General features: G+C 38.2%; 1 protein-coding gene across 1 annotated transcript in view; it reads right to left on the bottom strand.

Annotated features, from left to right (window-relative positions):
* Positions 1-17,784, bottom strand: part of parp8 (poly (ADP-ribose) polymerase family, member 8) — a 41,520-nt gene that overhangs the window by 21,194 nt on the left and 2,542 nt on the right. The window contains exons 3-4 of the mRNA XM_058374631.1: positions 3,357-3,394; positions 263-352 (exon numbers count right to left, since the gene is read on the bottom strand). Coding sequence (XP_058230614.1) covers positions 263-352; positions 3,357-3,394 — 128 coding nt within the window. The remainder of the gene's footprint in view (positions 1-262; positions 353-3,356; positions 3,395-17,784) is intronic.

Genomic DNA, 17,784 nt, shown 5'->3' with positions numbered 1-17,784 from the left:
AGAAACAATATGTATTTGAATTACTTCATAAAAGTGCATCAGCTTTCCTGCTGCAGCAGAAGAGATTATTACAAACACAGTAAAAATAACAGCATCTCCATGCCCAGGAGTTTCTGACAATAAAAATTAAAAGTTTAATTCGACTCTAACCTACAGAGTGTACTGTACATCTCCATTATTTATTATCATACGCATTTATCTCATTTAAAGGAATAACTAGAGAAATATAAAATGTGATTAATTAATATATCATATCATATACCTGTTGCGATTCTATGGAAAATAACTGGGATGGGATCTCTTGTGACTAATACATCATCGTTGTTCTCCGAGTTTGAGACGTATGTGTTGTCTGAAAGGGAAACGGGACACATCCATTAGTATTAACATGAACGGATAATCAACCGAACTGAGGACATAACATAGACCCAGTTACACAATTCTGATTAATCGTGTTTACATGCACACAATAGCCTGATGAACAGGCTAAGATAATGGTCTTATTGAATTGTATGTTACGTCTCTATTTATAATACACAATTTATTTACTTGTAATGCATAATCCAATTAGCAGTGGAAGTCAATTTTCTAGTCATGTTTCTTTAGACAATGACAATCAGAAGTAATGTGGTTTTTAAAACATTTTCCCTCTTGAACCAACTATCACACACTTTTCTATTTTCACATTTTTTTAGCCATGCAAACTGCCAGCTTTTGTAAATAACGACCGAATCCGAGCCAGGAAACAGCGCAATGTAATGCAAAGCTGACTCTGCACTACGATGAAGGTAGGATTAAGCTTCGGAATATTGGACCCCGATTTGGAAATGTGGTCTGGATCCGCGTATCTGCGTCTCTCTGAGAATAAAAAGCGGATCAATCCTCTAAACCACAAAAGCAATAGAACCATAGTCATGATGTTGATGATATTTCAAACAAATGGTTCTTTAAGATTATGGACACCTGGCCATCACGCCCATATGTCCTTTCTGAATATTCCATTTCAGATTCAGTCCACCTTGAATTCAGTCCACCTTATTACTGTTATAATAAGCTGCAGTCTTCTGGGAGGGCTTTCCACTAGACATTGGAGCGTCGCTGTGGGGATTTGTGATCGTTCAGCCACAAGAGCATTAGTGAGATCAGACACTGATGGTAGTTAAGGAAGTCTGGGGTTTCTCAGAGGAGACAGCACTCTGTCTGAGGTACAGCCATAAGAAGAGTTGGTAACGTTACGTGTATATTTTTTCCTATTCATTTTCAGAATGTTAGAGAACGACTATTTATAGCTGCTATAACATAAATGGTTTTGGATTGTTTTGGATGTTTCACAACACTAAATCTAACTATACAGTGGAACCTCGGCATAGGAATTTAAATTATTCTGATGCGAGTTCTTAAGGCGGAAATGAGTATTGTGAAAAGGAATTTTCCCATAGGAAATAATGTGAATGCAGATCATTCGTTCCAGCCAACCAAAAATATTACCAATACGAAGTGTATGTAAACTGTATGGCTGCTTATAAAGAACTGACCCAAGCCAAGCATTCCATGCCAAGGGTCCTCACAGGAACAGACCACCCATGTCACCAATCTATCAACAAAAAAACGCCCAAAAAATCACCTAGCTTTTGAACACATGCTGAAGGCAATGCAAGTATTGTGGGTTGAGTCATTCGAAACAGCTTTCACTGACTAAAAAAAAACCCGTAAAATTTGTAAACTTGCTTTCGGGTGGCTTCGCTCAGCTTTCCACTGACGCAAACAAGTTTTAAACAGCTCCCGGACGTATACGCAACTTAGCCGGCGTTCGGTTTGGTTTGTTCGTGTGCCGAAGATGCTTCTTATGCCTATGCAAATTGCTTGAGAAATTTCAATTCTTAATGGGAAAATTCGAGATTCAAGATTCCACTGTAAATGTATAAAATATAGGATATGTTTCATTACTAATTTGTTATTATAATAATAATAATAATAATAATAATAATAATAATAACAATAATTATTATTATTATTTATATTACTATTATTATTATTATTATTAATAATAATAATAATAATAATAATAATAATAATAATAATAAAACACTGACAGTGACAAATTGCAATGATACAAGAGGGAAAAAACATTTCAGCTATATTATAACTGACCTCAGAGCCTTAACAGTAACTCTGTTCCACATCAGGCCACCGTGTCCGTGTTTTAATCCTTACTTTTGCAGCTATAATAACATCAGATAGAATTGATGTTTTCCTCCAAACTTCTACGGCTAAAATGCACAGGTCTTAAAACATAATGCTACCATCCAACCTGCGCTTAATGATGTTTACACTGATGCATTCTGCAGTAATAAAAAGTTTAAATAATAGCAAAAACATTAAGTTATATGAGTCAAGGGGAATGCAATAACAAATATACGCATTTATGCTCTTAAGATTGATGTACCAGTGTGCTGACTGAGTAAACACAGTACCATTTTAGTGACCCCTTGGTGTGAAAAAAGCCTAAAACGTGGCCTTACTCTGAAGCGGTGAGCAATTCAGCAACGGCTACATTAACCGTGTTTTCACATGACATGTCCTGCAGGAGCTTTCTTGGCAGGCCAATTATAGTTCATTGACCAAATTAAACTCTGCCTAAAAGACTCCGGCTGCTTGTCATAGCCGTGGAGCGAAACTTGACATGATCTCTAAATATGCTGTTCATTAAGCCATGACAAGCAGAAGGAGGGGGAAAAGGGGCAGCTAAAAGCCATTATGGTTAATGAATATGTAACATCTACAGATATTACTGCCTTTATTTTATACATTCAGAGTCTGACATAATAATTCAGGTGCAAATCAAAATAAATTCATATTCCTTCCATATAAAAATAGTATACATGTGGAGCTTAAATAAACTCAATGTCCACTGATCTTGTCATTTCACTGTTGATGTAATACATGGCTCTCAAGCTTTTTGTAACCAGGGACCCCTTTAATTATAAAACTCCCTCAGTATTGATTTATTTCATGAACATTATTATTACTTTGCCAAATTTATTATGATTAAAAAATTATTATTAAAAATACTGAGCCCCCCTGGCTTCACCAGGGTGTCCCTGCACCCCAGTTTGAGAACCAGTAATTTAAAAAAAAAAAAAGAAAAGAAAAGAATGAAAGAAAAGAAAGTAAATAAAATAAAATAAAATAAAATAAAATAAAATAAAATAAAAAATAATAATAAAATTAAATTAAATTAAATTAAATTAAATTAAATTAAATTAAATTAAATTAAATTAAATGAAATTAAATGAAATGAAATTAAATTAAATTAAATTAAATTAAATTAAATTAAATTAAATTAAATACTTTACCTGGATAATCATCAGAGACATGTACAGAGTAGGACACACTGTGGAAGTAAAAACAAAATACAAGTAAATATACAGTAAAAATCCAACCATAACTCAGTGTTTTATTTATTTATTTATTTATTTATTTTACTGCTTCAAGACGACCACAATGTTGCGGTTAATCAGATCTAAACTAATTACAGCTCAATCAATAAATAGGTAAACATCATTATGGAAGAAAAAAAGAATGGATGATTTGTTTTACAGCTGATCCACTTAAGTCTCTGCTATAATGAAATGTACTCAGCTTTATGCAGCACTTTGTGACTTCAAGGAAGTAGTGAAATCAACCAAGCATTGCCAACAGACATCCTTCTACAAACAGCTCTTATTCATACTTGGAAACAATGTTTTACATATTTCCAAATTAGTGATATAATTAGTACCAGTAATATATAGTATGTGGTGGATCCAGGTGTGACTGGTATTAGTGGGCTGGCATGGTCTTGTCTCAAAGATAAAATACAGTAGTATAAACTGTGTCAAACAAGCGCAACAGAACATATCAACCTTATGGACACACTGTCCAATCATACTGCAGGTCAATAAATGAGACAAACATATCTCCTCATCATGGCACCTGTTAGTGGGTGGGATATATTAGGCAGCAAGTCAACATTTTGTCCTCAAAGTTGATGTGTTAGAAGCAGGAAAAATGGGCGAGCGTAAGGATTTGAGCGAGTTTGACCAGGGCCAAATTGTGATGGCTAGACGACTGGATCAGAGCATCTTTTTTGCAGCTAACTGCAAAAACTGCAGCTCTTGTGGGGTGACCACAAGTGGTCTACAGAGGTCAGTATCTATCAAAAGCGGTCCAAAGAAGGAGCAGTGGTGAACCAACAGACGAGTTGCTCAGATTGCTGTAGAAGTTAATGCTGGTTCTGATAGAAAGGTGTCAGAATACACAGTGCATGACGGGTGAGGGCTGTTTTGGCAGCAAAAAGAGGGACGAACACAATATTAGGCAAGTGGTCATAATGTTAAGCCTGGTCAGTATATGAGTGAAGAACTACAGTAGAAAACGGATTGTTAGATAAACAGAAACCAAACCAAAAAGCATGATTCGTATTGCAGTGCAGTTTCTCACAGGACAGAGGTAATTAAACAAAAAGAGATATAAATCTCTAACCGTAACTGAAAGAGCAGAGGCTCTGAGGTCAGGAGAGCATCATGCACATGCCATTAAAGCTTAATAATGTCTCAATTACACATTTAATCAAGGCTGCGATGTCAATCAATCGAGATTTTCACTTTGTTTTGTATGTTTTTAATAAGTCCAGCCTAACGTTTTGTGAGAGAATGCTTAAGCCTAATTATCACCTTCGGTGAGTGTGCTAAAAAATATTTAGGACAGCGCATTCACAAAAGTAAATAGTCCCAAAGCCTAAGCTCCATTATGTAGCGCTGTACTGTATATCAAAATAGACGGTCTGCTTATGAAACTAACTAATGAGCCTAATAATTATCAAGGCTAATTAGAAGCCAGAGAAAAAGAAAGAGAAAAGTTTCCAAAAAGCACACTGAAGATTTATGAACCTTCAAGGTTTTTCTTTTTGTTGTGAAAACCAAAAGCAAGCGACTGTTAGCATCATGTCCACACTATATTTTTGGTAAGCGTAAAGAAAATGTTGGAAGACACCCAAGAGCTCACAGTATCACAACAGATAACTGATAACGTCTTGTGAAATGGAAAGTGAGAGACACATGCTGAGGTAAACAGAGGAAATAGATTATTATGAGACAGTAATTTGCTTGAACTCAGCTCCCCTACGAGTCCTCCAGGACTGCTACAGAATGAAGTTGGGGTTGTTTAAAGCATCTGAGAAAGAGGCAAATAATTTCCCTTTCATTTTCTACTACATCTTTTTACTACATTCTACACAAATCTACAGTTCAACAAGTAACACACTGACGGCACAGAATTCTACCCGAATGTGGCTATTTGCTTTGACAAGCATTAAAAATTAATCTGGTCTACTGAACTGCTGGTGTGATTGACAAACCAACAGCCTTAAAATCTGTTCAAACACAGAATTAAAAAAGTTTATGAGCCTGATTTCTAGTTAATCCTTTAAAACTGACATAATAAATGATGACCTGCGGCAACGTAGGCTGAGACGTAATGTTTGTAAGACATATTAACTCCACATCCTCACACACTACTGTTTCATTTACAGTACTAGATCAAGAGATAAAAAGGGAGGCTGTAGTTTTCATCAAACTTTAGCTAGCAGTACCATACAGACTAACACTAAGACTGATCTTTAAGAGAGGTGAAGCAGGTGGTGGAATTGATTAGATACACTAAATCGCCAAACGTTTTGGGACACCCCTCCAAATCTATTGTTTTTCGGGGGTTGGGCTCGGCCCCTTAGTTCCAGTGAAAGGAACTCTTAATGCTTCCAAGACATTTTAGACAATTTCATGCTCCCAGCTTTGGGAACAGTTTGAGGATGACCCCTTCCTGTTCCAACATGACTGCACAACAGTGCACAAAGCAAGGTCCATAAAGACATGGATGAGTGTGGAGGAACTTCAGAGTCCTGACCTCAACCCAATAGAACACCTTTGGGATGAATTAGAGCGGAGACTGTGAGCCAGACCTCATCAGTCATCAGACATCATCAGTGCCTGACCTCACAAATGGAATGGTCAAAAAATTCCCATAAACACACTCCTAAACCTTGTGGGAAGCCTTCCCAGAAGAGTTGAAGCTGTTATAACAGAGCAAAGGGCGGGCCAACTCCATATTAATTTCATGTGCATGTAAAGGCAGATGTCTCAGTTTTCGCAGTCTCCTGAAAAACAACATCTGAATTCAATGATTTGGAGGGGTGTCCCAAAACTTTTGGCAATATAGTGTATCAATGACCATAAACAAATTCATCAACCAATTCTATGGTAATGACTTTACTGTATCTTTTGATACAGGTTGATGTTGTCAGCTACACTATTTCTGGGTTCAGTCTAAAAAAAAAATATCTGTGCTGTACGAAAGTCCAAAAAATTCCAACATGGAAATTCCCACTCAGAGGTCAACATAAGTGTTTTTTTCCCAGCATAGGCTCTGGTAAAAGTCTCAGTGAAAAGCAACAGGACCACATTTCTTTATGGACATTTATGCACAAATTATAGTTGTTGGTGATTGGAATGATCACGCTACCTTTTGACAAGTCCATTTTATTTTTCTAATTCAATTTTGGACCTAGAAGAAAACTTTTAATAGTAACGAACGTCTCTCATCTCACTCATAATGAAAGCACAGGATGAAGCTGAAGAGAGCAGTGATGCACCTGCTGTGTCTGCTGGACAGTTTTTTTTCACCACAGCCGTAATGTAAATGTGTGTGTTGAACAGAAACATAAGAATAAGAATACTGGTGAATTTCATTGCCGGTATCTGTGCTACAGTTTCAAACTGCATGTGTCTTTACGGTTACAGGCCATTCTCGCCTCATGCAAAAATCCAAGGAAGCCAGCCACCTACAACACCCACTGTTTATAGTGAACAATATGTGTTAAGTCAGCATATGTTGTTATCTAGCAGGAGACAGCAGCATAGTGTGTGCATACATACAGTATATACATACAGGAAAATAGTTAGATAGATAGATAGATAGATAGATAGATAGATAGATAGATAGATAGATAGATAGATAGATAGATAGATAGATAGATAGATAGATAGATAGATAGATAGATAGACTTAGACTTAGATAGATAGATAGATAGATAGATAGATAGATAGATAGATAGATAGATAGACTTAGACTTAGATAGATAGATAGATAGATAGATAGATAGATAGATAGATAGATAGATAGATAGATAGATAGATAGATAGACTTAGATAGATAGATAGATAGATAGATAGATAGATAGATAGATAGATAGATAGATAGATAGACTTAGACTTAGACTTAGACTTAGATAGATAGATAGATAGATAGATAGATAGATAGATAGATAGATAGATAGATAGATAGATAGATAGATAGATAGATAGACTTAGACTCAGACAGACAGACAGACAGACAGACAGACAGACAGATAGATAGACAGACAGACAGACAGACAGACAGACAGACATCAGATAAGCATCTGATCTGATTGCAGGAACTTTCTATATTACATTTGACTGATAGCCAATTATTATAAACCATGTTGTTGTTGTTGTTGTTGTTGTTGTTTGGGCTGTTCCCAGTTCAGGGTCGCCACAGTGGATCATCTTTTCGATCATCATTTTGATTTAGCACAGGTTTTACCCCGGATGCCCTTCCTGACACAACCCTCCCATTTAATCCGGCTCGGGAATTATTATAAACCATAACAATATAAAATGTGAAGAATTCAATACTGAACCATTTTGTTCCTAATGTCCTCAATACACACACCCGCTACGTGAAGCACATGTGTTCATCGTGATGACATTTGCTAAAAAAGGCTAAATTAAGCTGATTTTCAACATTTTCAACGATTAAGCTGATTTTTGAAACACTTACGCTATCCAGGCTATTACAGCTTTTTTTTAAAAAAAGAGTCGTGTCCGCATCTCACCGTGACACACCGCTTATCAATTACATAGCACATGACTAAATAATGCCCTCAGGGAAAGCACACCACCTACAGACATGCTGTCCTTTTACTACTACATCCAGCAAGGGGTTGGGGAACTCAAGGGAAGTAAAACTGAAACTACAGAGGAGTTAAATGATCTTCTTTATTAAACACAAAGCTAATAATCACCTGACGGATTTAGTAGTCATTAAACTATTTTTGCTTACAAAACAAAAAATTGTAATAACTCATATGCTGCTTTTCCAACATTCACTATCACTATCACTACTCTTGTAATATTTAAAGAAATCACATGTTTGGTTCTTTCACCAAGGTCTCAGGAAGGACCACGAGGTTATAAGAAAATAATGTCTGAAGTGTATTATTTTCATACAGCAGCTTGATCTGGATTATGTTACTGCACATATACCACAGCTATTTTCTAACGAGTACACTGTGTAATTTACACCAATCAGGCATAACAATATGAGCACTGACAGGTGAAGTGAATAACACTGATGATCTCCTCATCATGGCACCTGTTAGTGGGCGGGATATATTAGGCAGCAAGTGAACATTTTGTCCTCAAAGTTGATGTTAGAAGCAGGAAAAAAGGGCAAGCGTAAGGATTTGAGCGAGTTTGATGAAGGGTCAAATTGTGATGACTAGATGACTGGATCAGAGCATCTCCAAAACTGCAGCTCTTGTGGGGTGTTCCCGGTCAGCAGTGGTCAGTATCTATCAAAAGTGGTCCAAGGAAGGAATATTACACTGGTGTCTGGAGCTGCAAGAGTCACAGGGACAGGACAGCATTGTATGGAGATTTTATTTATTTGGTCGTTCCACCTCCATCTACAAAGTGTACCTTTCGATCCTCAAGAGAGAGATCGTTCTTCAGATTTAGGTATATACTGTACCTTCATATCTGTATATTCCTATATTATTTATACACCAGAGGAACTAGGACAATCTTTTGAGGCAAAAAAAAGCAACATACCGTCCAAAAAAGGCTAATTTAGAAACAGTGGCCAGCGTAAGCATCTGTGGAAAATGCTACAATACACAAAAAAATGTTGGGAGGAATAAGACCAAAGCAGAAAGGAATAATGTGAACTGCACTCTACCTCTCACTGGCTTGATTAAATCTCACCTGCTCAGCCTCACAGATCCATGCAGCATTTCATCAGTGGTGTTTCATTAGGGAGTTTTGAGAGCTGTGAAAGTGTTGTACACACCCATCATATCACATCATAATCATGAGGTGTCTTAAGATCCTATTCCTAGAGCCCATTTATAGAGTTGTTCTCAGCTGCCGTTTTCCGTGGAAGCCATAAAGCACAGCCCTGCGGCATCCAAAGCTCATAACCGTGACCGAAATTGGACTTGATGAAATTAGCGCTCAGTAAGAACCCATAAAAAGCATTGATGAAATATGTGTCGTAGTCACTGACGCTTCTCTAAAGCCCTGAGAGCACAAACCGGAGCTTTGCGGTGCCTGTCGAATTGTTATCATTGGATTGTCAGTAGGAACCGCGTGTGTTCCCTATGATACTCCCGTGTACATTTATATATATATGTGAGTTTTATCAGGTTCAAGAGTTCAGCACATCTGGTTAAGCTGAAACGATCCTAGAGAAAAGCAATCTCCAGGTCCAACTGGAAACCAACTCTAAGGTTTGCCTCAAGTGAACTCAGATGTCTGAAAGCTGTTTGTCAAGAAACATGTCAAGGGCTGATCACAAGAAACTCTTAGGGGTGTGTGCTTAGGTAGCGTCATATATTCCTCCTGTTAAAGCAGCTCAGAGCTGCTGCAGAGCTTTTAACAGAAATGGCTAGCAAGCAAAGAATAAAAACCTACACACAAGTGGCTCCAGGTCCAAAAAGATGACAGTCCCACCCACTTGTTTTCTACTGCGGACTTAGAAATCACTGGTCAAAGTTCACTCTAGATGAAGTGCCACAACATACATGCAAAGTGAAACTAAACATTGCCAAAAAGCAGAAACGTTTCCCTTCCATTGAACTGTATTGTCTAGCGCTCACGTTAAATAAAAGCAGAACAGAGACGTTGAAAAATCATCAGAGATGTTGGCACTTCTCTAGGTGATTCTGACCTGAGGCCAGTTTTGGGACTGGACCTTCATACAGAAGGATAGGACAGGAAGCTTGGAAGACAAACCTAGTCATAGTATATTTCCAGTAATGCTCCAGAAAACTAAATTAGTTAGAAACACGAATTCCCCCACCTACATCTGTATGAGTAGAGATTTGGAGAAAAGATTTACAGGTTAATTTTATCATACATTTTAAAACCAAGAGGAACCAAGTGCAATCCCTATAGAAAGCATAGAGTAAGACAAGTTTTAAAAAAAAAAATACACCAGGAAATGTATCACTTCCTCTTACACACACTGCGGTGACAGTGTTTTTTTTTCACAGACTGCCCTTCATCAGCTTCCTGATTGTAATGCACGGCCATACCTATCTGAACGACTGTGACATTTAAAGACTTAGTTCAATCACAGACCCATGATAGTGACTTCCTGACTCAATCCAGGGGTCTGACTGTATTTCAGGTTAAAATCTTCTAAAGCTAACTGCTAATATGCAATATGTTCTGACTATAAACATGCTAACGACATCATTGTCCTCTGTTTTGGTTACTAAAAGGCATATTAGCAAAGTATTTTACATTTGGATGTGCAATGATATTCAAAACAACAATAATACGCTTCACTTGTATAGGATCTATATGAGCTGGTTTTGGTTGCTGTTTGAGTTGCTTCATTCACACAGACTTGGCAACCCAGTCCAGTAGGTGCCGGCGCTTATTATGTGTTCATCTGTCATTTGAGATTTGGCTGACTGAAGAGGTTGTGCCACAGAGGGCACAGGATTCAATTCATTTCAGGAATTTCTCTACAATGCTGCAAGACGCAATACTAAATACAGGTAATGCATTCAAGCAACGGACAAAGAAAAAAATCCGATAAAGAAAAGATACCACTGGTGTTGCTTACTTCAAATCGCTCTGTTGCTGAGAAATCTGTATTTCGTTAAGTAATGGACGATATTAAATATTGTTTCTGTTTTTCTGTTGTTGTGTTAAATAGAGGCTGTCTGGGGTTTTTTTCCTGCAGAGAGGGAAGAAGTGTAATAAATTCTCCAACAAGCCCAATTTCCTGCACAGCAGTGTACTGACCATGTAGAATTTATGCAGTTTTACTCACAAAAAGAAAAAAAATCAGGGTTAATGTGATCAGTTGTCTCACTATTTACTGCTTAATATATTATTAATTATTATTCCAGGCACTCTAACAGGATTAAATTGTGAGTGATTTGGCTTTTTTTTCCCAAATAAAAAAGCCCAAACGGCACAAATAAGTAACTGATTCTTGGGGTTTGTCAACAAAATGTATTTCATGATGTTTACGAAGCATAATCAGAAGTACAATTACAATGTTGAGATAATGATCAGCCATAACATTATGACCGCCTGCCTAGTATTGTGTTGGTTCCTCTTTCGCTGCCAAAACCGCCCTGACCCGTCATGCACTGTGTATTCTGACACCTTTCTATCAGAACCAACATTAACTTCTTCAGCAGTTTGAGCAACAGTAGCTCGTCTGTTGGATCGGATCACACGGACCAGCCTTCGCTCTCCACGTGCATCAATGAGCCTTGGCTGCCCATGACCCTGTCGCCGGTTCACCACTGTTCCTTCCTTGGACCATTCTGATAGATACTGACCATTGCAGACCGGGAACACCCCACAAGAGCTGCAGTTTCCTGATCCAGTGGTCTAGCCATCACAATTTGGCCCTGTTCAAACTCGCTCAAATCCTTACACTTTTTCCTGCTTCTAACATCAACTTTGAGGATAAAATGTTCACTTGCTGTCTAATATATCCCACCCACTAACAGGTGCCATGATGAGGAGATCATCAGTGTTGTTCACTTCACCTCTCACTGCTCATAATGTTATGCCTGATCGGTGTATGACACTCCATACATACAGTAACCCAAGTTCAGGATTGAGCTCGTCTGTTGGATCGGGTTCAGCAAAACAGTCAACCTATAATCTGTTGATTTGACCCTGGGGGTCTAAAATGTGCTGTATGTTGAAAATACGGTAAAGTTCGATGTTTTTGTAAAACGGCTCAGAGATGTTAACAATTTCAAATCTAGGTATGTAGACAAAAAAATACACTATATGGGGAAAAGCATTCTGGTAAAAAAAATACTATACATTTTTTCAGCTTGAACTACATGAATTAAACATTTGTTTTTTTTACTTATTTTAATTAAGGATGCCAATACTTCTAAAACTGATCATAAATGCTTATATAAACCCTATAACATGAGGCTTAGGTTTTGTTTAGATATAGGCCATTATTGTCGCTCAATTTCCATTCGAGAGAAACACACCTGGCTAACGTATCATTACACTGACAGGCAAATACATGAACTGGAGCATGTGGCCTTGAAAACACTACTGAACTCACATTTGACTGAGATCTATTTACAGTTAAACCATGCCATTAATTTATTCCGCCACCATCAATAAGCAGAGTGTTAATAGTCAAAAAGGCCATATTTCAGAAGACCTGCAGAGGATGCAGTCTAAGTCCAGGGGCAGCCCTAATTAAAGCAGAATTAATTAAAATATTGAAGGCCACTACTCTGTATTCATAAATCTTTTCACTGGTCCGCCTTATCTGCGCCGGTGCTGCCGGAGTGAGCGTATAGTGCATTTCTGGACACCTTCATTTTAATTAGCAGTTATCAAGGGATTTATCAGAAAATTTTTTGCATGGCCACAGGGAAAGAAGAGATATCAGACAGCTCGTTTAATGCGTGATGGCTCAGGAAGCCTTCATCTAACTGACCTGTATCATTTTAAGTGAGTAACAGGACATAACCAGGTTGCTGGCAACATCACCAACACACAGCATTAACGCTAAACAGCTTATAATAAGCAGTGGATGACTAAAATCTGATCTCAGATGCATGATTATTGGAACAAGAGTGAAAAAAATCTAAATACTGTTTGATGTAAGCCTACAGAGGGCAACATGCAGAAATAGTTTCAGTGAATGTTCACATTAAACATTAAAAAATGGCATGGATTTAGTGTCAGCTGGGCTAGTTTGAGAAATTCAGAGATTTTCCATTCAGACTGGTGCAAAAAAACAAAACAACAGGTAAAGTAGCTCAAATAACCACTCTTTACAGCCGTAATGAGCAGAAAAGCATCATAGAACACAGAAAACCTCACACCTCGAGGCGGATGGACTACAACAGCGCGTTATGTTACACTCGTGTCAGCCAAGAACAGGAAGCTGAGGCAACAGTGAGCACAGGACCACCAAACCTGGGCTGATGAAGACTGGAAAAAGTGCAGGTGATGTATTTCCTGCTTAACTGCTTCTCACTTTCATGAGGTTCATAGGGTTTACGTTTCATGGGCGTATGCATCATGGTAATACACGGAATACATAAGAACAGAAAAGTGCTTAAGAAAGGATTTCCAATCATCACTATACGAACTTAAAGAATCTGTTCGTTCATTTGTGTTAGCCATTTGTGATTTTTTTTACCCAATTTAGTCGTGGCTGATTCCCAGCTATCAGGCTGGGAAGGTGAAAGCTAGCACATGCCTCCTCCAGAAGAGAAGAAGCCAGCTGGCACATGCTTTTGGATTGCTGTTCATGCAGCGTTATAGGGCAGCTGAATGCACTTGGAGTAGAGCACAAATTGCCCTTTTCTGTATAAATTAACTACCAGACATTGCTCTGTTTAACAGCCAAGAGAAGAAGGCCATCTTTTCCACCCAGAGAGCAGGGCTAATTATGCCTGGTTGGATGTTGATGAGATCTAGTCTGAGTGACTAGAGTGAGTGACTGTGCTTCAAATTTGGCATGCCAATAATAATAAGCAGACATCAACTGAACTGGCTAACCATTCCCTGAATACGGACGCCTCGTGTTGCATGGATGCTGTGGTCACGTCACTTTTGTCCTTGGCGCGGTCGTATTCATGCCGTTCGTACACGAGCTACTGTTAAAGACAGTGTAGAAAAAGAAAGTGTCTGAAACATGAACAGACTTTAAGGGAGAATGGAGAGTCTAGAAAAATCCTTCATATCCGCCCACACGCACATGCACAATTCCCACTACTCCTATCCTCATGCTCCCACACCTTCATTCATAATCATGCAATCTGTTCAAACGTTAATGAAACACATTATTCCTTGAAGAATCGCGGTTTATGCATGTATGCACATATACGGACAGGTCCATATTTATCAGATTTCATTACATGCACACGTACAGTACGTGGTTGTACGGCTGATTTGGTTTGATGGCATATTCGCCAGTGCGTTTTGCCCTTTACCGAGATGTGTTTAGTCGTAATCATGACATTTCAAAACATCGATTTTGTAACTTTAAGAACTCAGCTGTAGGCAAAATAACATTTTAAAGGGGTCTTGTCCCAAAAAGATCCTATAACCTACCAGGATCAGCATTGGGTAAGATGAACGAGAGCAAGAAAATATACACCACTTTGCCCAAACTATTCCGTGTTAAGGTGAAAAAGTCTATTAATGATAATTAGCTAGTCAGTGTGCAGGATATAAATCCACAGCGATTTCCAAAACTGATAACTTTGGTTAGCACCGTGTTTTAAAGGCGCTTTTAAAGCTGTAATAAATCACGTCGGAAAAAATTCAATTTGAAATTCATATGTTAGGAATTTCAGCGCCGTTTCAGAATGACAGTAATGAGTGTAATTGTGCTATGAGTAATTGCGTCCATCCAAGACAGGCACAATATTCCGCAGATAGACAGTATTTAATCTCTTAGTACCCAAACCAATCTAACAATGTCTTTCTTCCTCGGCAGAGGATGAGCTAACTATTCCTCACTGAAGCAAATCTTGGAGAGCGGAGGAGCCAGGGGCAAAAATCCTGCTGCAAAAAAAAAAAATCTTTGCTCAGAGAGCAGAAGTCATAGATAATACAATTATTATACACTCTGCCCAAGAGAAGAACATTTCAAGAATCTGAAGGTGACAGGACTTGGGAGTGTGTGATCAGATGAATTTTTTAAAAAAATTGGTTTTATATTGAAAGATGATCATGTAAATCATGAATATAAACAAAAAACACCTTCTGCTTCTTCTTTATTTAATCCTCCTGTACTTTTAATACTAAATACATATAACTTTTCTCATACTTTAGCCGTTTGAGTCATCTCCCACTGAGGTATATGTCAGGTTTCATTCAGATATGACTATGGTGTTGTTTATAGCAGCGGTTCTCCGCAGTAAGGTCTGTAAAAGCATAGCCTGGGGGTCTGTGATATATTTTCTTTTTTTTTTTATTTGGTTACAGAGGTTGAACTCACAACCCATCATCAGCAAACATATTTATCACAGTATTCTTAGAGAAACTAGTTGAGGTTTAAATCCAACTCAAAAGCATACTGAATCGTGTCGAAGGACTAGAACGCTCTACAGCACTAATAAATAGACAAAAAGAAAAATATTTACGGAATAAACATTTACCAAGTGAATTTATTTTATATTTACAATGATCTCTGGCTGCAAAAGGGTTGAAAAGCTCTGCTTTAGAAAACACGAACAGGGCAGATTACAAGAAAGACAGAAATGAAACTAGGGGCATTCAAAGGAGCTGAACTATTGTTTGTGGTTTATAACCCACAGATGACACTAAAGCAGAACGGGCTGCCTTTCTCTAAACAGGTGAAAGGAAATACGTCAATTCTGTTCTATGAGGAAATTCTGTTATATAAAGGAAATTTCCTCATGCTACGGTATAAACCGCAGGCTTTTGCATACAAGCGCAGACAATTGCACATATGCAAACAGAAAGGTGCTTTCCCGGGAGAAAGAATGGTTGATGATTGCTCAAGGCCAACTGTGTAGGTCTAAAAGAGACAGGAATTTTTGGAAGATTTTATGAGTCACGCCTTGTTTTTTGGAAAAATGATGATGATGACTCTATATTACAGTGTATTCTCTCCCAAAACTGGACAAAGAAATACAAATAAACAAATACCTGTGCTCACACACTGTGTGTGTAAACCATGGGTGGCGTCTGAGCCACAATGTTTAAATATAAAGGTGCGGTGAATGTTTCCTACTCTCAAACTATTAGTCTGATTCAAATCTATAACCAGAGAAGCCACGTGTGCTGCCAACCTAACACAAAGCAGTTGCTGTGAAACCACACACGGCACACTGAACTGATGAACTGCAGGGTATTTTCCAGAGTGACATGCATGATTAAACACAGGGAAAGACTTTGGATCAGGTTTTACCTGAAAGTCAGAGAGTGTGTGTGTAACCCAGCACAGCGTCTGGACCGACACTATAGTGCCAAAAGTTTTGGGACACCCCTCCAAATCATTGAATTCAGGTCTTGTTTTTCAGGGGATGGACTCGGCCCCCTTAGTTCCAGTGAAAGGAACTCTTAATGCTTCAGGATGCAATTAATGAATGAATTAGAGCGAAGACTGTGAGCCGGGCCAAAACTGGGACGTCTGTTTTTACATGCACATGAATGTAATATGGAGTTGTCCCGCCCTTTGCAGCTATAACAGCTTCAACTCTTCTGGGAAGGCTTTCCACAATGTGTGTTTCTGGGATTTTTTGACCATTCCTCTAGAAACACATTTGTGAGGTCAGGAACTGATGTTGGATGAAAAGGTCTGGCTCACAGTCTCCACACTAAAGATGCTCTATCAGGTTGAGGTCAGGACTCTGTGCAGTTCCTCCGCACCAAACTCACTCATCCATTTCTTTATGGACCTTGCTTTGTGCAGTCATGTTGGAACAGGAAGGGGTCATCCCCAAACTGTTCCCACAAAGTTGGGAGCATGAAATTGTCCCAAATGTCTTTGAAGCTGAAGCATTAAGAGTTCCTTTCACTGGAACTAAGGGGCCAAGAACCAACCCCTGAAAAACAACACCTGAACTCAATGATTTGAAGGGGTGTCCCAAAACTTTTGGCAATATAGTGTATATACATACCATATACGAATGTTGTTTATCAGAGCTTCACAAATACATGAATAGATGCTGTTTTTTTTTGTTTTTTTTGCATGATAACAACTTTTAATTTTAAGTAGAAATAAAGCATTGGACTAACACCAGGAATCAACGATTGGTCATTGAGAGCAAATGTGATCAGTAATTGGTCACTAAGAGAACAGGTGATCACAGACTGGGCATTGAGGGGAATGGTGATCAATGATTGGATGTTGAGATCAGTAATCAGTTGTTGAGGGTAATGGTAATCAATAATTGGTGATTGAGAGCAAAGGTGATTGATCATTGATGATGATCACCAGTGGGAATATAGGCTTGTATAAGTACTCAGCGAGGGCAGGATGATCACTATACCCTGCTCAGGAGGTTGCTACTGTATGTTTGTCACTGCAAGTCACTAAAAAGGTCTGAAAGATCAGCAAATCTAATGTCAAATCCAACTTAGAAACACTGCTGCTCTCATGCTAACATCTAACATTTAACCTTTGCATAGATTTGTGCACAATGTTGATAGAAAAGCTAACAGTGAAATCAAAAGTCACAGATAATAAAGACTTGTCAAAGGTTTTCCAGACCAGATTAGTGTAGAAGTTAATCAAACAAATAAAACCAGAATCTCACACAGTGAATGAGATGTTAAAGGTTGCCTGTGAACGACAGAATAGAAGTGAGAATAGAAAAGCTTACACATGCCTATACACAATAAAGAACTTGAATGAGATGTTAGAGTAGGTCCGTTCTATACGGAGTTTCATTAC

Source organism: Hemibagrus wyckioides, linkage group LG22 (genome assembly GCF_019097595.1).
Source record: "Hemibagrus wyckioides isolate EC202008001 linkage group LG22, SWU_Hwy_1.0, whole genome shotgun sequence".
Lineage (NCBI taxonomy): Eukaryota > Metazoa > Chordata > Actinopteri > Siluriformes > Bagridae > Hemibagrus > Hemibagrus wyckioides.
This window is presented reverse-complemented; position numbering and strand designations above follow the sequence as displayed.